At 41.4% G+C, this 23,268-nt stretch overlaps 1 protein-coding gene and 1 pseudogene across 1 annotated transcript; both read left to right on the top strand.

The window, feature by feature from the left end:
* The first annotated feature begins 1,295 nt into the window (after positions 1-1,295).
* LOC101654970 lies at positions 1,296-1,925 on the top strand (annotated as a pseudogene).
* A 3,607-nt stretch (positions 1,926-5,532) lies between these two features.
* Positions 5,533-21,192, top strand: ARCN1 (archain 1). Its single transcript, XM_004712781.2, has 9 exons — positions 5,533-5,817; positions 6,597-6,776; positions 6,907-7,112; positions 7,810-7,974; positions 10,761-10,926; positions 11,823-11,970; positions 12,280-12,388; positions 17,016-17,220; positions 19,230-21,192. The coding sequence occupies exons 1-9, from the start codon at positions 5,533-5,535 to the stop codon at positions 19,317-19,319; spliced, it is 1,554 nt and encodes a 517-aa protein (XP_004712838.2). The 3' UTR covers positions 19,320-21,192.
* Positions 21,193-23,268: the final 2,076 nt, after the last annotated feature.

The following is a 23,268-nucleotide window of genomic DNA, read 5'->3' as shown; positions in this document are numbered from 1 at the left end:
TCTAAAAAGGTGAAATGTTGATTAATGACAAACCTCCTCTGGAAGTCTGTCAACTTTCTGAATGGATGAAAATGTCGACTAGTAGTACATTCCACCACTCTGTTACTCAAGCTTTCTATTTAGAGGTTCTGAAAAGATTGTGTAACTGTGCAATTAAAAAGGCCTGATTTGTGGTAGGGGGGACTGGTTTTGCCACCATGACAATGCACCTCTTCAGTGCACCAGTTTTTGGCAAAAATACAGCATGCCTCTCTTGCACCACGCACCTTACTCACCTGACCTCATTCAGTGCAGACTTCTTTTAGTTTCTTTTAATGCAGAGAGATATGAAAAGACAGTGATTTGACAACATAGAAGAAGTGAAGATAGAAAATAAGGGACGTGCTGTCAGCCATCCAAATAGATGAGTTTGAAAATTTTTTCCAAGAATGGAATCGCAGATTTGACTATTGTATTAAGTGTAATGGAGAGTATTTTGAAGGTGATAAGGTTGTTTTGTAAAAAAATTTAAATACATAGTTTTGGGGGAAAACTTCCAGTTTGGGGGAGGGGTACCACTCGTATGTTTTGGAATGCCATATTTTGATTGGCAAACATTAGAAGGCAGATGTGAAAGGAATCTGTTGTTTTACATCATTTAAGAATACAAATATTATTTTAGAATAAAATAAGTATATATTTTATTTCTCACTGCAATCGAGTAAATTCTGACTCATAGTGACCTTATAGGACAAGACAGAACTGGGTTTCTGAGATGGTAACTTTTTACCAGAGTCGAAAGAAAGCCTCGTTTTTCTCCTTTGGAGTGGCTGGTGGTTGCGAAATTTCCCACCTTGAGGTTTGCAACCCAGCACATACATAGCCCACTACCCTACTATGGGTCTTATTCAGAGGTGACCAAACCTTTAGCTGTGTTAACTTCCATGTAGTAAATACAAACTTGGGTTAATTGTGTGGACCTAACCAGGTAATTATGGTATCCTTTAGGGTCTAGGGGCACAACGGCTAAGCACTTGAGTTTTAATTGAGAGGTTGATGGTTAGAGCCCACCAACTTAAGGTTGCTGTGGGTCAGAAATTTTACTTGACAGCAACTGGTTTGGTTTTTACTTTTGATTTAGAGCCAGACTTATTGCCAGCCATTTTGGCCCTACTTTGGGAACTTTATTTTGCTTGTATTTAAATAAAGGGGGCAACTCAATGAGACAAAGGTAAATAAAAGGCTTGGCTTCTTAAACTACCAGTAACCACTTGCCTTGCCCTCTTTCTGGACCTGACTGAGGAGGAGGTGCCATCATGGGAGTTTACATCTGCCACAAGAACCAAAAACTATGCTGCAAGGAACCTACGCCTCCTGGTCAAGCTATACAGGTTTCTGGCCTGGCGGACTACACCTTCAACCAGGTTGTGCTGAAGAGGCTGTGCATGAGCCACATGAGCCAGCTGCCTCTGTTCCTCTCTTGGATGATCCAGAAGATGAAGCTTCTTGGCCGAGAAAACAAGACAGCTATGGTCGTGGGGACTATAACAGATGATATGCAGGTGCAGGATGTCCATGCTGAAGGTGTGCACCATGTGAGTGAGCAGCCAGGCCCTGAGCCACGTCTTCAAGGCGGGGGCAAGATCCTCAACTTTGACCAGCTGGCCCTGGACACCCCCAAGGGCTGCAGCACTATCTTGCTGTCTGGTCCACACAAGGGCTGTGAGGTGTACAGGCATTTTGGCAAGGCGCCAGGTCCCCCCCCCAGTCACACCAAACCATGTCTGCTCCAAGGGCCAGAAGTTCGAGCACACAGAGGCCGACGTGTCAGCCTCAAAACTAACCCCAGATCCCATCGCCCTGTTATTGAAAAAACATTTTGGTTGCTCAAAAAAAAGATGACCTCTGGAATCTCAACAGGTAGTTGCTATGACTTTCCGAACTGACCTTTTTGTCTTGGAATGAATAGAGCTGAACCCTCAGATCCCCTGGAAAATCACTGCTTTGGTTCGACTGATTCTCAGATGATTTAATCATGTTTGTTCAGTGAGGACTTCAGGCACTTGCTGATGAAGTATTGCAGCCTTCAATATGGATTACAACTTAATGTAAAGAAAACCAAAATCCTGCAATCGGACCAAGAGGTAACATCAGGATGAGTGCTCTTGGAAGCAGCAGTCAAGATCAAATGATGCATTGCATTGGGTAAATCTGCCTAAGACCTCTTCAAAGTGTTGAAAAAGCAAGGATCTTATGAGGACGAAGGCGCGCCTGACCCACGCCATGATATTTTCAGTGGACTCGCATGGAAAGTTGGACATTGAATAAGAAAGGCGGGGAAAAATTGATGCATTTGAATTGTACTGGTGAAAATTATTGAAAGTACCGTGGACTGCCAAAGAACAAACAAATGTGTGTGGGAAGAAGTACAGCCAGAAAGGTTCTTAAAAGTAAGGATGGTCAGACTTTCTCGTTTACTTTAAACACGTTAATCAGGAGAGCCCAGTCCCTGGAAAAGGTATCATGCTTGTAAAGAAAGGGGGCAGAAAAAAAGAGGAAGACCCTCTTGAAGATGGATTGACACCGGGGGTGCAACAATAGGCTCAAACATAACCCTGTGAGGATGGTGCAGGCCTGGGCAGTGTTTTTCTGTTGTACAAAGAGTTGCTATGAATCAGAACTGACTTGGTGGCACCTAACAACAATGAGACTAAAACAAGTAGAAGACAGAGAACTTGTCTGCAGCCACCCAGTGATCACAGAAGCTTATCGGAACATCTTTGGTGTCAAACTAGTGTGTGTATGAACGGGAACCCTGGTAGCAACAGTTTTTTACTTACTCTGTGAAAATGGCGGGGGCTATGTCTGACCTTTGACTTCACAAGAGGAAGGAGAATCAAACTCATCATCTCAAGGACGGATTACTTTGAGGTGGAGGCCACGCCTGCCTCTACTCTCTAACCTTCTTTAGGAATTCTGATACCAACTGCACCTCCCCTGACATGCTCAGCTTTGCTGCTAGGTTCTATCACCTGTTGCAGTAGCCACACAGGACTCACAGACAATACTCACAATTATGAGATTTATTAGGAAAGTTAATAGGTTACAAATCAGGATCAGAAATGCTCAGGGTTACACTTGTGTGGTCAGGAGCAGAAGCACCTCTTCTCAGTCATACCCACAGGCACACCTCTCTCTTCGCCTCTGCAGATAAATACCCCAAAGGGCTCTCCTCTATCTTAAGTAAGCCTCAGCATGAAGGCACTCAATTCTAGTTTCCTTGGTTTGCAAGCCTACCCCCCTTGATTAAGTGCCTAGAGGTGGAGGCACCCTACTCAGGATAGGGAAGCACCCTATTCTGTCTGAAAATATTCTGTCTTGTGCTCTTGGTGCTATTGCTGCCACTCCTCTACCACCCTTCTGGTATTACAGCCTTTGGTCTCCTGGATCTAGGAGGCTCGATGGGCAGGGGTCTCAAAGCCCAAAGGACATACTCTGCTCCAGGATCTTGCTTTGAGATGGCTCATTTTAAACTCAGCAGGGTGGCAGAACTGACCAATCCCCACAGTAGAGTTTCACATGCCATATTTGTAGTCCCCTACCCAAAGACTATGGCTAGAAGTAATCTGCTGCACCTTACCCTTGTATTATAAGATTATTTTTAAAAATTATTTGATCTTGTTGTTGAGTATACACAGCATAAATAGTCACTGATTCAAGTCGCTGCAGGTACAATTTAGTGACATTGTTCATGTTGTGCAACCATCCTGACCTTCCTTTTCCACTGGGTCCCTTCCTCTTAACAGCTGATCTTTCCAGTTGCTCTTGTCAGCCTGATCCCAGAGGTAGCTCTTAGAAGAGCACTATCTCCAAAACATACATTCTTACTAGTTAAGCTGACTATTGTTTGTTTTGAAGAAGACTTCAGGGGATATATTTGGTTTAAGGCTTAAAGATATCTCAGTGCAATAGTTTCAGAATGGAAGTATAAGAATATTTATTCAAATGGATGAACTTAGTTTTTCTTCTTAAGCTGTTCACCTGAGGAGAATGGGGCTGGTAACATTGTTTCTATAAAACAAGCTTGAGCCGTTGATTTTATTTATTTTTTAAATCATTTTATTGGGGGCTCATACAACTCTTATCACAATCCATACGTACATCAATTTTGTAAAGCACATTTGTACATTCGTTACCCTTATAGTTCTCAAAACATTTGCTCTCCACTTAAGCCCTTGGCATCAGCTCATTTTCCCCCTCCCTCCCTGCTTCCCCCTCCCTTATGAATCCTTGATAATTTATAAATTATTATTTTGTCATATCCTACACTGTCTGAAGTCTCCCTTTACCCACTTTTCTGTTGTCCATCCCCCAGGGAGGAGGTTATATGTAGATCCCTGTAATTGGGTACCCCTTTCTACCCCACCCTCCCTCCACACTCCTGGTGTCACCACTCTCATCACTGGTCCTGAAGGGATCACCCGTCCTGGATTCCCTATGTTTCCAGTTCCTATCTGTACCAGTGTACATCCTCTGGTCTAGCCAGATTTGTAAGGTAGAATTGGGATCATGATTGTGGGGTGGGGTGGGTGGGGTGGGCAAGAAGCATTTAGGAACTAGAGGAAAGTTGTAGGTTTCATCGTTGCTACACTGCACCCTGACTGGCTCGACCCCTCCCCACGACCCTTCCATAAGGGGATGTCCAGTTGCCTGAGCCGTTGATGTATTAGAGATGGTATTCCAGCCCTGGTGGTGCTTTCGTTTAAGCACTGTTAGGTCAACAGTCCTAACCCACCACCAGCTGCTCTGCAGGAGAAAGATGAGACTGCCTGCTTTGGCAAGATGTACAGCCATGGAAACCCTAGACAGGGTCACTGTGAGTCAGAATCAACCCTCTGGCAGTGGATGTTCTAGCATTGTGGCTTCCATCATGTTTAATAGACTTTTTGTTACTTGTGCTAGTGCTTACATGGAATGGAAAGGTTAATCAGAGAGCGAAAGATACAGGTTTAGGTTCACTAAATTGGATCCATTTTTTTAGGTGAAAATTAAAAGAAAGCTCAGGGACTTCTTGTTTGTAAGCTTTTAATCTGTATTTTAACTGCTGACATTTCTTTAAAAAAAAAAGTATTTCGGGGGGGTGGGGGGGTGTCCATTAGTAAACTGTATGTTATTTTGTTGGTTGTCATAGAAATGATTTCAACTCATGACCATTCCGCCAGTCCAGGCTCCATAGGGTTTTCAAGGTTGCGGCCTTTAGGAAGCAGGTCACCACGCCTTTCTTCTTAGGCACATCTGGATTGGGTTTCAGCCACCAACCCTTTGACACATTGTCGAGCACTTACCCATTTGTTCCACCAGGGACTCCTGTGTGTTTTGAAGTAGGAAAAAAATGCTATCTTTAGCTTCTGCTAAGCTAAACTTTTCCCTCCCTTTTTCCATATGAGTTTTTCTTTTGGTAGGTTATTGAAAAGTAAAAATAATTGTTTTATTTTCCTTACACTCTCTCTTCTGTGGATGTTGGGGAAACAGATGTGAAGAAATAGTACTTACATGTACACGTGCTTGTGGCAGGTGCTGTTGGCAGCGGCAGTCTGCACGAAAGCAGGAAAAGCCATCGTTTCTCGGCAGTTTGTGGAGATGACCCGAACTCGGATTGAGGGTTTGTTAGCAGCTTTTCCAAAGCTCATGAACACTGGAAAACAGCATACATTTGTTGAAACAGAGAGTGTAAGATATGTCTACCAGCCTATGGAGAAACTGTACATGGTCCTGATCACTACCAAAAACAGCAACATTTTAGAAGATCTGGAAACCCTGAGGCTCTTCTCGAGAGTGGTGAGAAGCCTTCTGTAACATGGACTCCTGTTTGTTTTTAATCCTTTGTCTGAGACTCTGCTTCCCTCCGGTAGCTTATGCTTATCAGTTTTCTTCCCCTGCTCCCCGCAGCTTATTGCTGCAGTTCCTCCTTTCACTCAGCCCTTGTTGATGGGTGCCCTCCTAGGCTACAAGTAACCCTAGAGAGAGGATGGAAACTGGCCACTCATTTTCCAGTTATTCTAATTTGAGACATCTGTGACAAATTTTTTATTCCATTTTATTGGGAGCTCTTACAGATATTATAACAATCCATAGTTGAATTAGATCAAGCATAATTGTACAATTGCTGCCACCAACATTTTCAAAACATTTTCTTTATTTTTGAACTGTTTTATATCAGCTCCGTTATTCCACCCCGCCCCCCAGGAATCCTTGTTATTATATATATATGTGTGTGTGTGTATAAATTTTTTCCCTCTATCTTACACCTTCCATTGTATCCGTTCACCTACAATTCCATTATTCGTTCCCCTCGAGTGGGGTTATACAGTCATTGCTGTCGTTTCCCCCCTCTCCTCCTGTGACGATGTTTTTTAAGGTCAAAGGGCGATAAAGGGCTGTAAGACTTACTGACAGAGGCACACACAGCTTTATGCCACTAAAAAGTAACTTGCTTAAAACTCAGAGCTAAGGAAGGGATTCTGGTTCAGTTTACCTTTGTGGAATTTTAATAGCTAATTCCTGGAAACGTAGCTGCTGATGAATTCTATATCTTCTCCACTGGTGTCCATGATTAGATCCCTGAATATTGCCGAGCCTTAGAAGAGAATGAAATATCAGAGCACTGCTTTGATTTGATTTTTGCTTTTGATGAAATTGTCGCCCTGGGATACCGAGAGAATGTGAACCTGGCACAGATCAGAACTTTCACAGAGATGGATTCTCATGAAGAGAAGGTGTTCAGAGCAGTCAGAGAGGTAAGGGGGGTTTTGCTCAGGGGCTGCCAGGTAGTATATTTTTCTTGTAGAGCTTACTAATCTGGTTTACCTCCTCCTACTGGCTATTAGAGACTATTCAATCTGTATCCCTGCGTGTCTTTTTTTATAGACTCAAGAACGGGAAGCCAAGGCTGAGATGCGGCGTAAAGCCAAGGAATTACAGCAGGCCCGAAGAGATGCAGAAAGAATGGGCAAAAAAGCACCAGGGTTTGGGGGTTTTGGAAGCTCTGCAGTATCTGGAGGCAGCACAGCTGCTATGATCACAGAAACCATCATTGAAACTGAAAAACCAAAATTGGCACCTACACCGGCCAGGTATTAATCCAGAGTCCTTCGAGCACCCCTAGAACATCACTTGAAGACTGTATGTATGTCTGTGGAGCAATATCTCATTGCAAGGCAAGCTGTAAATAACGAGTGATTTCATGAAGTAAGGCACAAAATTAAATTTGGCTATATAATACGAGGATAAAAGAAAAATCAATGTAATTTTTTTCCTTTTAGGTAAAAGGATTTTTTAAAAAACAAATTATACTAAGACCTCTTAATTATCTGATTTTGGATGGGGAGGAATATTTAATTTTATGAAACAAAGATTTTTAAAATCTTGGTGTTCATGGATGGATTTCAGGGGGAAATCTGTGAACTGCCTGAAATTATATACAAAATTTTGTTTGTGTGTAGGTACATTTATCTGGATGGCAGGTATGTTGTCTTCATCAGCTTATGTGTGTTTATAGAAGTACTACATATTTGGTCTTTGGATACTCAAACTTTTGTTAATGTTAGCTGTCAATTTGAGCAGCTTTATTTTTATAATTTTATTTGGCCATAATAGCCTAATGGAAAGCTTGAGATGAAGCTTGAGATTTTTCTTTGAGGTCTTCATATGTCTCCTAATGAGTAGCTCTATGGAATATTTAATAGATATGGGGCTGTTAATCAGTGTTTGTTTTCTTTTTCTTAATTGTGTATGGGCATACTCTCTTCTAAGTTGTCTTCTTTCACTTAGGCCTTCAGGCCCCAGCAAGGCTTTGAAACTTGGAGCCAAAGGAAAAGAAGTAGATAACTTTGTGGACAAATTGAAATCCGAGGGTGAAACTGTCATGTCCTCCAATATGGGCAAGCGTACCTCTGAAGCAACCAAAGTGCATGCTCCGCCTGTTCATATGGAAAGGTAAGTAGTAATTTTTTTAGTATAATAGACCACATAGTTTTTTAAAATCCTAATTCCGGATGCATTCTTTACAACTGCATTCTTTATTTTTGTTATTAATTTGATATATATGTATATATAGAGAGTATATCATTCCATAGTTCAATCGCGTCGAGCAGAATTGTACAATTGCTACCACAATCCGTTTCCACACATTCTTTTTCTACATGGACTCCTTAACATCGTCTCCCTTTCACCCCCCGCACTGTACTCCCTCTCCCCGAAACCCTTATTCTACTTGCTGCCTTTGTAGGTTCATCAGTCCTGGGTTTCATATATCAAAACACGGAAAGACATATAACACAGCTTCAAAAGGGTGACCTCCAATTACGTGACGCCTCTGAGATCTTTATAAGACTTAATCCAAGTACATTCTAGGTATTGGTAGAAAATTTCTCCCCCTCTCCCCCATACCCCTTTTAGCCATAACTGGGGATCTTTCCATCATCTCTCTTTTAGGAAGTCCAGAATTTGCCTTTTATCAACTCTTTGCTCCTTAAATTAATAAAACATAATTTGTCTACATGCCTAATGTACTATATATGCTTTATCTCTTAAAATGAACTTTGAATTGGGGGGACTGGAACTATGATCAGCCACATAGTAAATTGGGAATTTTTCTATCCTTTAAATTAAATTTTAAGGAGAACCAGCCTAAAATAAAAAATTATAAATTAACATTTTGTTTAAATCATTTTATTAGGGGCTCATACAACTCATCACAATCCATACATACATCAATTGTGTAAAGCACATTTTTACATTCATTGCCCTCATCATTCTCAAAACATTTCCTCTCCACTTAAGCCCCTGGCATTAGGTCCTCATTTTTCCCCTCCCTCCCCACTCCCCCCTCCCTCATGAGCCCTTGATAATTTATAAATTATTATTTTGTTGTATCTTGCCCTGTCCGATGTCTCCCTTCACCCACTTTTCTGTTGTCCGTCCTCCAGGGAGGAGGTCACATATAGTAACATTATCTTTTGCCTGTATGTAAACACAATCTTTTGTCTTTTAGGCTGTGGTACTGGTTGGCAATATTTTAAAGCTGTTATCACGTCCATATATTCATTACTCAAAATTCTTGTCTTGAAGTGCACACCTACTGTTGCTGGTGATTTTGAGGTCAGGTGTAAGATGAGCAGTTGGAAAACTGCCTCTATCGGCAATGAAGAGTGTTTACTTTTTGTGTGCTTACTCTCTGCCGTGAGTGTGGTTCCATCAGGGTAAATCTCTTGAATTGTTCAAGCTTTCTTTGCTGTCTTAGTGGTAGCTTTGATGGAGAGAGAGGCTTGACGGTTTTTGTTTTTTTCCTTTTTAAATGTGAATGCCATTGTGTGAGTAAGAACCCTTTTTACTGTTGAGCATAGACCAAATTCATGGTAATCCAAAATGAAACCTTGCATTGTCTTTTCTTGCTACCCAACCGCTCTTTTTAAAGTCATTTTCTACATGACTTTTTGGTGTGTTATTGCGGTAAAAAATAGACACAGTAAAACTCCGCATGTGATCTTAAGATACATTCTTTTATGGTCTTGAGTCTAATGCCCTGGTTACTTAGAGGTTGCACCAAGAACAGCATTCCTGTCAGAATGTTCTTTGCAGCCTCTACAGTTCACCCAACTGAAAATAGTGTTAACATAAGACAGTTAAGAATATTAATAGATTGTACTCAACCAATGACCACAGCAGCACCACTGCTATAGTTTTTCAATTATACCTTCCTATTGTTCAAAATGGATGTACAGTGAAGTCTTTCACTCCTATTTTCCAACTACATTTTTTTTTTCCTCTCTGGAGGCAACCAGTATTAACCAATTTGTGTGTGTGTGTGTGTGTCCGTCCTTCAAAGGGTGATAATCTTAGGTTAAGGTAAGTAAAAACATATGCATTCTATTTTTCTCCCCCTTTTACACACAAAAGGTAACGTGCTAGATATATTAGGTTTTTTACCTAATTATCTTGGAGATAAGAATGTCCTTAATTGAGGAGATAGAAACATGACGTCTGAATACCTGGCCCTAAACTGATCCTGTACTGCCAAGAAAGACCTTATTAGATGAACTGACAGGATTAGCATGTGGATGGTAGATGAAAGTATTATATTAACATGACTTTGTGAAGTTTATTACTCTTGTGGTGTGAGAATAACTATTATGATGAAAGAAGATCTCTATTCTTAGAAAAGAGACACTGAAGTGCTGTTAGGGTTAAAGAGCTTTCTTGTATGTAATATAATCTGCCCTCACGTGCTTTAGGAAAATAATAAATGTACACAGAGATGTACAGAGTGCACGCTCAAGCCAGCGAACTCACAAATGCAAATAACATGTTGACAGTAAACAAATCTTGATAAAAGGCATACATGTGTCCCTTGTGTAATTTTTTCTTCCCTTGTGTAATATTTTTTAATTTCTTAAAAGTTCCAATGTTTTCTGCTGCTTAGGAGAGCTGCCTCCTACCCAGTTGAGTGGATATACCTTTATTTAAGCAGCCTCCTATTAACTGGTATTTGAATTGTTTCCAAAGTTTGCTGTTACAGGCAATTCTGTGAATAACTTAGTACAATATTTTGTATATATGCGTGTCCTCTTTGGAAAAAGAATTCACTATCAAAAGACATAATGATTTATATTTTGAAGATAGAACAGCATCACTGTAAAGACTCTTACGTGGTCAATCACTGTTCAACTTTGCTGAAAGGGAATTCTGGATTCTGCCTGTAAGTGCATGACTTTCCCCCACAGTGTGCATATGAAGATTGAGGAAAAGATCACACTGACCTGCGGAAGAGATGGTGGATTACAGAACATGGAGCTGCATGGCATGATCATGCTTAGGATCTCAGATGATAAATTTGGCCGAATTCGTCTTCATGTGGAAAATGAAGACAAGAAAGGGGTGCAGCTACAGGTGTGTCAAAGCTTTTGTTAGGCAGTAGTCAGTGCTTTTTTCATTAGCCTGTGGGCACTAGCTAAATGGTATATATAGAATCTTTACAAAATGAATGTGTATACTTCGTCTATTTAAATCTATGCGCCTTCCTTATCTTTATATTACTGTGTTATCACATTTTATGCCATTGATTTATATATGTTGTCACAGGAGCAAAACCTTTTTTAATAAAAGTGCGTTTTTGTGTTGTCTGTCACAGCCCCCCCCCCCCCCCCCCAATCACAGCACAGAAGTCTTGAAACAGTGCTTATGTTATTTTATGTTATTTGACAGCAGCTTCTCTGGTTCTTAAAGTGTATACTTAACACTTTCCAGAAGCGTTTTCTTTTTTCCCCTAATAGGATTTCTTTTTTTAAAGTTAGAGTATCTTAATTGGTCTGAATTTGAACACTTGAATTCTCTAGGCAGAATTGTATCAAACTATTGACTTAGCTTTTCCGACTCCTGCCTGCTACTATGAGGCCAGGGCTGTAATTCTCAGCCAACTAATTAACCAATGTCTAGTCCCCAACTGGGCAAGCCTGGCCCCACCATGAGTCTATTCTCTATAAAGTACTTTGGAAAGGACTTGTTCTTTAATTTTTTCTATGGAAAACTCTTTGTTTTTAATGGCTTTTAGTGTTGCATTTATTTTTATTCTATTTACTATTTTAAGTTTCTTCAATCCTTTGAAAAACTTCAAGTTTGGGACATCTTCAGAATAAAAAGAATTTGAATTTTTAAAGTGCCCTATTTCAGATAGTTAGATCATTCTTGAATTAAAGCTGCAGGTTATTTAAGACCAAAGGAAATTTATTTTCTTTCATATGGTGTCTGAACCTCAGAAGTTGCCTTTCTTCCCCCTGTCATTTCAGACCCATCCAAATGTGGATAAAAAACTTTTTACTGCAGAATCTTTAATTGGTTTGAAGAATCCAGAGAAGTCATTTCCGGTCAACAGCGATGTAGGAGTGTTAAAATGGAGACTACAAACCACAGAGGAGTCTTTTATTCCACTGACGAGTAAGTGCTATTGGCCAGTCCCACCAAGCAAGTCTGCACTGACAACTAGACGTAGCCCTGGTGTATAAAAGCTCTAATCTTCATGATCACAGCAAATTCTTTTTGACTAGATGACTTTTCATAATGGATTGAAGGTTTTATATAGTTTAATCATTAGCTTTAATATTTAATACTCACTTGGAAGTAATTAATTTTAACATAGTCTGCATTGGGTTGTTCAAGGCTTGTAGCTGTCAGTTTTGATTTGCATCTTTTTTTTTCACCTCACCGTTTAATTCTCTAGTGTACCTACTTTGTTTATCTCCTCAGTTAATTGCTGGCCCTCGGAAAGTGGAAATGGCTGTGATGTCAACATAGAGTATGAGCTACAAGAAGATAGTTTAGAACTAAATGATGTGATTATCACCATCCCACTCCCGTAAGTGATTCTACCCCCACCCAACTCCTAATCATTTTCTCTACATTGGTTTTTTGGAATGTAGATCTGGTCTTTTGGGGATTCATTTTGTAGGCAGCACCTATCTTTGTTAAGAAATTGACTTATTTTTTTTGAAATTGACTTAAGAAAACCCGTGAGAGAAGAGACACACAAGGTATTGGCTATATGATTCCATTTGTTCGAGAGCCTGCGAAAGGTGAAACTGTAGGAGCAGAAGACGCCTGATTGTGTCTAGGGGTAGAGAGGAGAACGCTGGCAGCAACCAGGCCCAAGGGAACTTTTGGTGATAGAAATGCTTTCTGAGTCCTCATACATTTGTCAAAATGCTTAGAACTGTACATTGCGAAAGCATGGGTTTTACCATTTTTTCATGCACTTGAAGGGCTGTCATCAGAAATATGAAAAGTTACAAGTGTTGGCGAGGAAGTGGAACAATTGGCACCTTTGAACATAATTGGTAACAATTAAAATAGTTGAAGTTTTGTTCTATTTTACCACAGTACAATTAAAGGGAGAGTAGTATTTTATTGATGTAAAAGCCAAGTCAAACAAGCAAACAAAGTCAGTTGTAATTCTCGAGCTATGTGTTAGTCCTGAGTTTGTTCATGTAGTGAGGAAGCCTTCCAGAAGGAGGAACCACTTCTCAGTCAAAGCACCTCGATTTTGTTTGCCAACTCTCAAAGAATTGGGTCTGTCAGATGATGAATTTTTCTTCTTCAATTTGATCACAAATTAAAGATGGAAGTGGATTTTCAGGGAAACTATTGATTCTCCATATGATTTGCCTTAAAATTTTTAACAGCTTTATGGAAGTGTACATGTGGGGAAGTAAAAAAGTATTACTACAAAACATTGAAACCTTTATTAAAGAATAGCAAACTGTGAAACTTGTTTCTGAAAGCGGTGTTCTGTCTGTTCCCTTCGATTTCTATCACATCCAAAGGGTGGTGTGGGCGTCCTCAAGGGGCAGTCATGTTCCTCTTTTTCTCTCTCAGTGTTTGAGGGGTAGAGCAGGACTGTACGGTGCAGGGTGTAAGGTTTCCCAACAAAATCCTTGTAGGATAGCCCTTGCTGCGCTCGCAGAATGTGCAAGTGCAATGTGATGGAAAAGAATTCCTCAGACCAAATTCTCTTGCTTTTTCCTCATTGATGTGGGTTTCCATTTTCTTAAAACATCTTCCTAATAAGCTGCCAAATCACTCTGTGTCCTTAAAAAAATCTCCCAGGATTATCCCTGAGGGTTTCCAACACAGTCGCCAGAGCTGACCCAGCACATGCCCTTGGAAGCCACTGGTAGTACAGGACTCGTCCCTGATTACCATGGTGTCCGTAAAATCATGTTCATTAGCTTCAGTCTTGCTTAAAAGACTGACAGAATGCTCACCTCTGAGAAAGTTGATCTTCATGGATTATTTCTGGCACCCATCCAGCTGAAAGGTTGCTTACTAAAGACAAGATGCTTGCTTAAGATTGGAAATGCCAAAGCGGGTGAGAGACCAGCTTCAGCAGCTCTGGCATCAAGGTCACTTGGTAGTCGTCTTCGACCAGTGAGTGTCTGGACAAGTGCAGCACAGGCTCTTGATTCATAAGACTGACAGTCTCCCCTCATGACTCATCTTTTAAAGTCTTCCTTGAAATGCTTGGTCAATCTAAAAATGGTTGTTTTAGATGGAGCAGCATTCCGCTAAACTTCTAACATAGCTTCAGTAATTTGGGAAGATGGCCACTTGAGGTTTTTTTTTAATTTGATATTAACCCTGATTTCAAAACAATAAATGAATGATGGCATGTATGGTGTGTATTATTTTACTTTATTATTATTTTTAAGGCCCCCGATGAGACTAAGACAAGTGTCCTACTGAGAGAACTTGTCTGCAGTCATGCACGGATAAGAAAGATAGGCTTAAAACCCTGTGGTTGGAGCCCTAGTGACGATGTTTTTACTCTCATGCAGTATGCAACAATTGCATCATTTGGTGAGTTTGACAGAAACACCCATAAAAACATCGCCACAGTCACAATAATGAACATGCCCATCACCCCCAGACATTTCAGCAAGTTTCCCTTTTTTAATTTTTATTGAGTAAGCCCTATTGGTTACAAGTTGGACTGCGATCCAAAAGGTCAGCAGTTCAAAACCACCAACCCCCTCAGGACGAAGACGGGGCCCTTCTGCCCTGTTGTATTGGGTCACTATGAATTGGCATAGACTTGGTGGTAGTGGATTAAAGTATAGATAACAAAATTTGTCTTGGTCAGTGGCACTAACTACATTCACAGTGTCACACTCTTCGTTTCAAACCTTTTCACCTCACCCTGGAACTCTGTACCCCTCCAGCAGTGACTCTTCATCCCTCCACTTCTTCCCCCAAACTCTTGATGACCTATGATCAGTTGCTGCTGCTTTTCTTTTTTTTTTTTAAGAATTTGCATATTATAGATATTTCATATAAGTGGAATTATAAAATAATCTTTTGTGTCTGGCTTATTTCACTTAGCTGAATGTTTTTAAGAGTTATTCATTTTGTATTAGATTTCAGAACTTTATCCTTTTGGTTGAATAATACGAGATTATACATTTATAACACATTTTGTTTTACCATCCATCTGTTGATGGATACTTGGGGTCCTTTCTACCTTTTGGTTATTGTAAATAACGCTTCTGTGAATATTGTTGTAAGGTCATTAATTTGCATTATGCCCTTAAGTAGCCACTTTGTAGGATCATCTGTAAATATTGTCTACCTTAAATGTATCTCCTCAGTGGCATTTCTAGTAAGTATGTGCTACCACTATGTCACTAATGAAATCCCAGGGAGGAGGCCTGCTGCCCTAGGGGTTATGAGTTGGGCTGCTAACCACAAAGTCAGCAGTTTGAAACCAGTAGCCAGCTACTCTGCAGGAGAAAGATGAGGCTTTCTACTCCAGTCTTGGGAACCCACAGGCGCAGTTCTACCCTGTCCTGTAGGATCACTGTGAGTGGAAATGAATCCCACCCAATTCCTTCACCACTACCCACCTTGACTAAGGAGAATGAAATTATAAACACAGTAAGTATATTCTTATTGTGCCATCACTAGTACATTGCTCAGTTATTGCTGCAAAAGAAATGGTACTGATTTAATTTGTCATTTTGTTCTCAATTTGATATGCAGGCCTTTGCATGGCCAGGCCTGGCTTTAGACATTTTTATTTCTGTGTTTTAAAAGCATACTTTATTAAACAGCCGTATCTACTCTTCACAGTGTGCTTATTCTCTCAGAATAGTAGACACCTGAGTGCCTTGACTGACCCATTGTTGGGCTCCAGTGTTGGTGACGGCTGGAGATTTTGTTTGTGGAGATTTATTTTGCTAGACTGTTTTTAGGCCTTTCTCTGTACCCTATACTTGTGGTTTTGGTGATTTCCTGTGTCTGACTTGTTTTACAGTGGTCTGCAGGAGAGACCTGTAGACAACATTTTACCCCATGATCCATAACTGATCAAATTAGAATTGGAATTGAAGCCAAGGGTACAGAGAAGGAACATGTACAGAAAAATAATTGAGACCATAAAATGGATAGAAAAGAATGTATAGCCTGTGTCACCCTTAAAGTTTTTCTTTGTCTCCCTTATTTACCCTACCCCTGTTACAAACATTGAATGTCAACTGGTGAATTAAGAGAGTAAATTTAGAATGTGTAGGAGTAGGTGACACTCCTGTCAGCCCTGTGTGGGGGTGCACGGTACACCCTAACTAGCCCTGGTTCTCTCTACCATCATGTTCCCACTCTGCCCAGAAATAATTATGTGTTCACTTTTACGTGAAAGCCTTCTTACTGGTTTACAAATTAAAATATATCTTCTGGGGTCAAATACAGTGTAAGTTTTGAAACGTTCTAAAATTTTTGAAAATCTATCCTCTCAAGGATTCAAATTCACCCTCATTTTAAGGAACTATAGAATTTTCTCCCACTGTTAATCAGTCAGCTTCTTTTCCTCCCCATCTCTACAGAGTTGCACCAAACTCAAATTTCTTCTTGGCAGGGCAACACAGGAATAAACATTTGTGCAGGGTTGTGGGACTATATCCTCTTCATAAGACTTCTCAGTCATAGTCCCCTGCCAGCTCCCAGATTTAGTTTACAAGCAACCCACAGCATATCTGCTAGATACTCATTGCTTATATGTATATCTTCTAGGGAAATTGAGTGAAACCCTTAACAAAGAGGGAAGACTGTTTGGTCCTTGACATTAGTAAGGAGCCTAACTTTTCCTACTCCCGCTAGTCTGTCAGTTTGCATGTTGGTGTGATGCTGGGAGCTATGCCAGCACGGTCACTTGTGGAAAACAGGGTTCAGTGGAGCTTCCAGACTAGGAAGGATTAGTCATTGTCTGTCTCCCCATGAGAAAGATTGATAGAGCTGCTGTAACTTGGGCTCAAACATAACAATAATAGGCTGGTGCAGAGTTGGGCAGTGTTCATTAGTGCATGCGGTCACTGAATCAGAACCAACCGACACAGCTTTTTTTCCTAGGACAAGTGTGCAGTATTGGGGAGACCAATGACATTTGGGGCCGGTGTCCGTCTGGGCACCTAAATTGGCAAGGATATTTCTCACGGCAGGTCTGGTGTTGGAGCACCTGTGATTGGTGAGATCGATGGCGAGTATCGACATGACAGTCGACGAAACACGTTGGAGTGGTGCCTGCCAGTGATTGATGCCAAAAATAAGAGTGGCAGCTTGGAGTTCAGCATCGCCGGGCAGCCCAATGACTTCTTTCCTGTTCAAGTTTCCTTCATCTCCAAAAAAAATTACTGCAACATCCAGGTACCTCCTTTGACTGAAGAGCAGGTGTGGGGCCAGTGGCACGGAAGGTAGCAGCATGACTTCATTGTTAAGAGTAGGAATCAAAACAGTTGAGATCCACTGCAGGTTCCATCACTCACTCACTGTAGGATCTTTGGCAAATCCCATCGCTGCTTTACCTCAGCTTTCCTGTCTAGGTTGGACCAAGTAAAGAGATCAAATATGAACCAGAAGATACTTACAGCTTGTGCAAGAGACCATACTCTTGGTTTACATACTTTTTAAACCTTGTATATTTTGTATTTCCATTTGCCAAAACACCTCATACAGGATTTTATAATGCCTTACTGTCACTGGTTCTTTAATCCTAGGAATGAAAGGTTTAGTTTTGTTTTTTTCATTGGTCAAAATGACTGCCCGCCTCCCCCCCCCTTAAAAAAAAAAAGAGGTGACATTCTACTACAAATGGACATGATCTTTGGATGTTGTATCCCAGCTTCCCCTCATTACTACAGATAAACCTGAGCCAAGTCCTTTAAGCAAGAATGTGTAAACTATCTCTTTAGGTCATTGTTTTAGCCCATTATTCCTCCAGTTTTTGAAAATATAAAGGCTCAGTTTATATTGTCTTCTTTCTGACTTACTATTCTGGCTCCATCTTATCTTTCCTCCACACCCACCCCAATTGCTTGAGAAATATTATCTTCTGCTGGATGATTGCAAAGAAAGGCTCTCCTCTGTCTCTTGTCTCTCCCCACCTCCCCTCAGTCCTTGGCATAGTCACTGGTAGTGGAGTCATATTATTGAGTTCAAGGCATAGGCTAGAATGTGGGTCCCTTTTCTGTTTGAGACCTTTCAAAGAGTAGCACAGTGTCGATGCTCCCGGCACCTCATTTGAAAATAGAAGTTAGTGGTTCAGTATTGCATTGGTGTGGATACAGGCATGACATGAGTGTTCACGTTAGAGTAATCATTAAACTCCACATTTATTTTTTTAAACCTACATTAGAGCCCAGCCACATCTAGGAAATGGTATGCTAGAGAAACTTAGACTTTAGACTCAATAAGGCTTTAAACTCGAGAGTTTCAAAAAAAAAAGTTAGTTGATCATCCTGAGAGACAAAGTCTTCTGTGAATCTTGTAGAGTTTGCAGGCAGACCCTGCGCTCTAGCCACTTATTCTGAACCTTTTCCTTAAGGTTGCTCTGATAGTTTGGGTACATTAGAGAAACAAATCCACAGGAACTCATGTGTAAGAGAGAGTTTTTTTAAAAAAAGAGTTTTATATAAAGGGTGAGTGCACATCAAGAAAACATCCCAACCCAGTGCTGCCCAAGCCCACAAGTCCAACCAGTATTAACCCATATGTCCAACATCAACCCACAAAGTCCTCCTCCATCTCACAAAACACATGACACAATGATGCCGACTGCAGGAGGAAAGCCCGGTCAGTGAACGTATAAGCATCTCAGCACTGGCAGGGGTCTCCACACGGCTGCTCCAGCACCCAGGGCTGCATTGGGGTAGGTCCATGCAGCTTCTCCTTGGGGATGTCTTGCAGGAAGTGATCCTTGCCAGCTGAAGCAGGGATCTGGCCAAGGCAGCTGCACCCTGGTCCAACCATCACAAAGCAAGAGACCCGAGAACTAGAAAGGCGAGGCCTTTTATCCCTCCGCCCTTCAATTAACCCCACATGTGTTTATTGGCCAGGTTGGCACAATAAACTAAATACCTCAGTTGCTCTACATCTCATCCCTCTGCAGTTACTGTATATACTCGAGTATATATGGTATCTCTAATTCTAGTCCATTTAATAGTTATCTTTTCTATCTAGAGAAAAAATTGATAATGTTGATAGGAAAGAAGGGAATATGAGTTACAGTTGCAAATTGCAAGACGGGAGCAACTTAGAAAAGTTCTGAGTTTACCTGCAGAACTGCTTTTAGGGGATTTGGTCGATTCTGTAGTAAGAATTTGACATTTGGTAGACTCAATCTCCTCTCAGCTTTGCTTTGTTCTTTATTTTTGTAGGTTACCAAAGTGACCCAAGTAGATGGAAACAGCCCTGTAAGATTTTCCATGGAGACCACTTTCCTCGTGGATAAGTACGAAATCCTGTAATACCAAGAAGAGGAGACTAGAGGGAAATTTTTCAAGTTCACAATGAACAAGCCAACCGTTGGCTGAAGAGTTTTTTTTCCAAATCTACAAGCCATTGGAGCCCCCTTTTTCTGATATCATGCACGATTCTCTACGCGCAAGGACCCTCAACTCACCCCAGGGTTTCAGTGTCACAGGGACATTCTGTGGCAAAGAGATGACACAACAAAGGGAAAGGCTCCTGATTTCTTTGGCAGATTTCACTGGCAGCAGGAAGGCAAGCGCTGCAGACAGTGACCCAGTTTGGCACCTTCTTAGCCTTCACCGAAGCGGTCCTTTGTTTAATCCCTAAATATGGTTCTAGTCATACTTTGTTTTTTCAATTTTTTTCTGAAGGTTTTAGACTTTCGTGTATTTTTTCTTTACCTGTAGTAGTTTTGGGGAATTCTACCCCCACTCCAGCCCCACCCCTTCTTTTTATTCAATTAAGCAATGGGATCTTCTATACTTAGGCAGGCACTCTAGGAAACAAATCAACCTAGTCCATTCTTGATTGTTGGACTAAACAGGTAGACAGACTCCTTTAAGGAATAGGGAACTCCGAAGTTGAAAGATGAGGATATCTTCTGTCCTTTTCCCATGTCCCTCTGTGTCTCTCCCCCCGCCCCCCCAATTCCTTTCCCACGTTTTCCTTTAGTTAGAGCATCACTGTGAACCTGCTGTGTCTAGGAACGGACGAGAGCTGAAAGACTGCTTTCTGATGACACAGCCCCACTTCCAGATGCCTGGGAGAAGGAGGGTGATGGTTAGAGATGCCATATTCACAGGTTAAAAATCATGTTTCCTGCTGGTGCTACCCAAGCTTCTCGCTCTGCCTACTTCACGGAAGACATACTAGCTCCGTCTTCCTGATGTATTCACACTCTTCACGTTCACCACCTCCCTGCTCTAGGTGTCATCATTCCTGTCCTTTCCTGTTCGAGACAAGGTTATGTGATTTTGAAGAATGGGGGTTCAGTTGGTCTTTTTGACAATTCTATTGCTCGTGAAGTATTGCAGAGACTCCATTTCCACCACCAGGGTTTTAGCATTTCAGAAGGCAGCTAACTACTGGTATTTGGGGGTTGCATATATGTCTATACCCCACTTCTTAAAGACTGCCCAACAATTTTCACCAGTCCTCTGCCCTGTTTTCTCTCAGCCTTTCATTTTGAGGGTTAACATGTAGCAGTGGTTTCTTAGCTGTAGCTCATCCATTACTTTTCGGTGGAGAAGACAAACAGCCTGCCCAGGGTTGGCTTTTTTTTTTCCCCAGCGTTGGCTTTTAACCCAGCACTGCACTCCATAGGGTTGGCAAAGATCTGCTGTCAGACTGTAGCCCTTGGTGGCAGAAGGAAAGAGGACTTGCTGCGCATTCAGCTGGTTAGAGTACTGCTCTGTGCTGAATACTGCCTGGCCTCCCTGCAGAGGACTGCGCTGATGCAGAGCCACCAGCCACACCACACTAATAATGGCCATGGATGGAAATGTTTGCCAAAGAAATCTCTAGCCTTTCTCTTTCCCCTCGCTATCAGGGAAGAATTCTTATCTGTAACTTGGTTTCCACATGCAGTTCTTCTGAGGAAGGAAGGGTACTGGGACAAGAAACCTGTCCTGGAATTCAGCAGGCAGGAAATCGTATTAATCCAGTTTTGTTTTTTTGCAAGTCTATGATTTTTAAAATGTCCAAGTTTAGTTTCACAAAAACTTTTTTTTTCCCCCCTGAAATTTCTTTTGGGGTAATATTTAAAATGAGAGACATTTTGTAACCCTGTAAAAAACATAGGGAATATAACATTCCATTGTACACGAAGAAGGTAAATTCTTTAATCAAATAAAGAGTATTATAAAATGAGATGTTTGTTCGACTCTTGATTCTCACACCTTGGTGTCTGCTTACTGATTCAGGATGATGTAATGGGATCTCAGATTAAAAGTTAATACTGTTGGGGGATGGGGGGTTGGTTAAGAGAATATGATCTCAGAGTATTGTTGCCTTTTCCCATATTATAGGTGTGTTATACCTCGTGTGTTTTTCTATATCTGAATTTCTGACGGCCTAGATATGGAAATTTGGTGATACTTACGGAATTGAACTAGGTCAGTCTTTGTCAGGGGCAGTGGCAGTCAGGACATTGAGGCTCCATCTTTAAAGACCAGCAGTGGCCACTGGGGGCTGGGGGGTTGGGGGGGTTAGAGCTGCTGCTTCCCCACTAGACGGAGTGGTCCAGGAATGAATGAGGAATGCCTTCATTGTTCTACCTTGTTCATGCTAGTGTTTTAACTGGAAGATCTGGATTGGACACAACAGGTTGGAAGGTAGGTGATTCTCTAATAATGAAACCAAAGTCACTGACCCACAGTGGCCATGTATGGACAGGGGAGAACTGCCCCTGTGGATTTCCGGGACTAAATCCTTATGGGAGTAGAGAGCTTCCTATTTCTCGCTTGAAGAGACGTAGTTTCAAACTGCTGACCTTTTGATTAGTAGCCCAGTATGTAGCCGCTACACTACTAGGGCTCCATTAGTGAATTAGTTTTTATTACAAGTTTTTCTTTTCACAGGGGAGGCAGAATTTGACTTTTTAGTCCCTTGAGAGAAAGCATCTTGGTCTGAAGTTGCTAAAGCGGGCTCAGCCACAGCTGTCCCCCTGCATCAGGTGCACGTCTCGGTCCTGTGAGGGAGAAGAGGAATAACTGGTCCATGCGGGGGCTTGTAGATGAACTCATTCTGCATAGATGAAAGGGAGGGTAGCGGTAGATCTCGTTCATCTACTCAAAAATGGTTTTAAACCTCAGACCAAGCAACTCACTTTCCCTGGTAGCTGAGTGGTTAAGTGCTCACCTTGCCAATAAGCCAGCCGATCATGCCCACCAAGTAACAAAATTCTTGTTTGCTTTTTTTATATATCATTTTATTGGGGGCTCCAACAACTTATCACAATCCATACATAAATTTTATAAAGCACATTTGTTACCCTCATCCTCAAAACATTTGCTCTCCACTTAAGCCCCTGGCATCAGCTCATTTTTTACCCGGCCCTCCCGCCACCCCCTCCCTCATGAACCCTTGATAATTTATAAATTAATTGTTTTGTCATATCTTACACTGGCATCTCCCTTCACCCACTTTTCTGTTGTCCGTTCCCCAGGGAGGAGGTTATATGTAGATTCCTGTAATCTGTTCACCCTTTCTACCCCACTCTCCCAGTATCGCCACTCACACCACTAGTCCTCAAGGGCTGGCTCATCTGTCCTGGATTCCCTGTGTTTCCAGTTCCTATCTGTACCAGTTTACATCCTCTGGTCTAGCCAGATTTGTAAGGTAGAATTGGGATCATGATAGTGGGGAGGGAGGAAGCATTTAGGAACTAGAGGAAAGTTGTATGTTTCATCATTGCTACACTGCACCCTGACAAGCTTGTCTCCTCCCCACGACCCTTCTGTAAAGGGAGTCCAGTTGCCTACAGATGGGCTTTGGGTCCTCTCTCCGCACTTCCCCTCATTCACAATGATAGGATGTTTTGTTCTTTGATGCCTGATACCTCATCCCTTCGACACCTCGTGATCACACGGGATGGTATGCTTCATCCATGTGGGTTTTGTTGCTTCCGAGCTAGATGGCTGCTTGTTTACCTTCAAGCCTTTAAGACCCCAGATGCTATATCTTGATAGCTGGGCACCATCAGCTTATGCACACATTTGTTTTCAGCGATTGTGTTGGGAAGGCGAGCATCATGGAATGCCAGTTTAATAGAAGAAAGTATTCTTGCATTGAGGGAGTACTTGGAGTAGAGGCCCAATGTCCTTCTCCTACCTTAATATTAAACCTATAAATATATGCACATAAATCTTTTTTCCCGTCCTCATATACAAATATATTTACATATGTACATGCCTTTATTTAGACCTCTATAAATGCCCTTTGCCT

This window comes from Echinops telfairi, unplaced genomic scaffold (assembly GCF_000313985.2).
Source record: "Echinops telfairi isolate 266 unplaced genomic scaffold, ASM31398v2 ScPeMD7_7463;HRSCAF=8501, whole genome shotgun sequence".
Lineage (NCBI taxonomy): Eukaryota > Metazoa > Chordata > Mammalia > Afrosoricida > Tenrecidae > Echinops > Echinops telfairi.
The sequence above is the reverse complement of the archived record's forward strand: the minus strand, read 5'-3'. Positions and strand labels throughout refer to the sequence as shown.

What these genes read in the sequence shown, in the direction of transcription:
- ARCN1 (XM_004712781.2), top strand. Translation starts at nt 5,533, where the DNA reads ATGTACACGTGCTTGTGGCAGGTGCTGTTGGCAGCGGCAGTCTGCACG. An exon ending in TTGGCACCTACACCGGCCAG is followed by an intron (nt 7,113 to 7,809) that starts GTATTAATCCAG and finishes TCTTTCACTTAG; the next exon opens with GCCTTCAGGCCCCAGCAAGG. An exon ending in GTCTTTTATTCCACTGACGA is followed by an intron (nt 11,971 to 12,279) that starts GTAAGTGCTATT and finishes TTATCTCCTCAG; the next exon opens with TTAATTGCTGGCCCTCGGAA.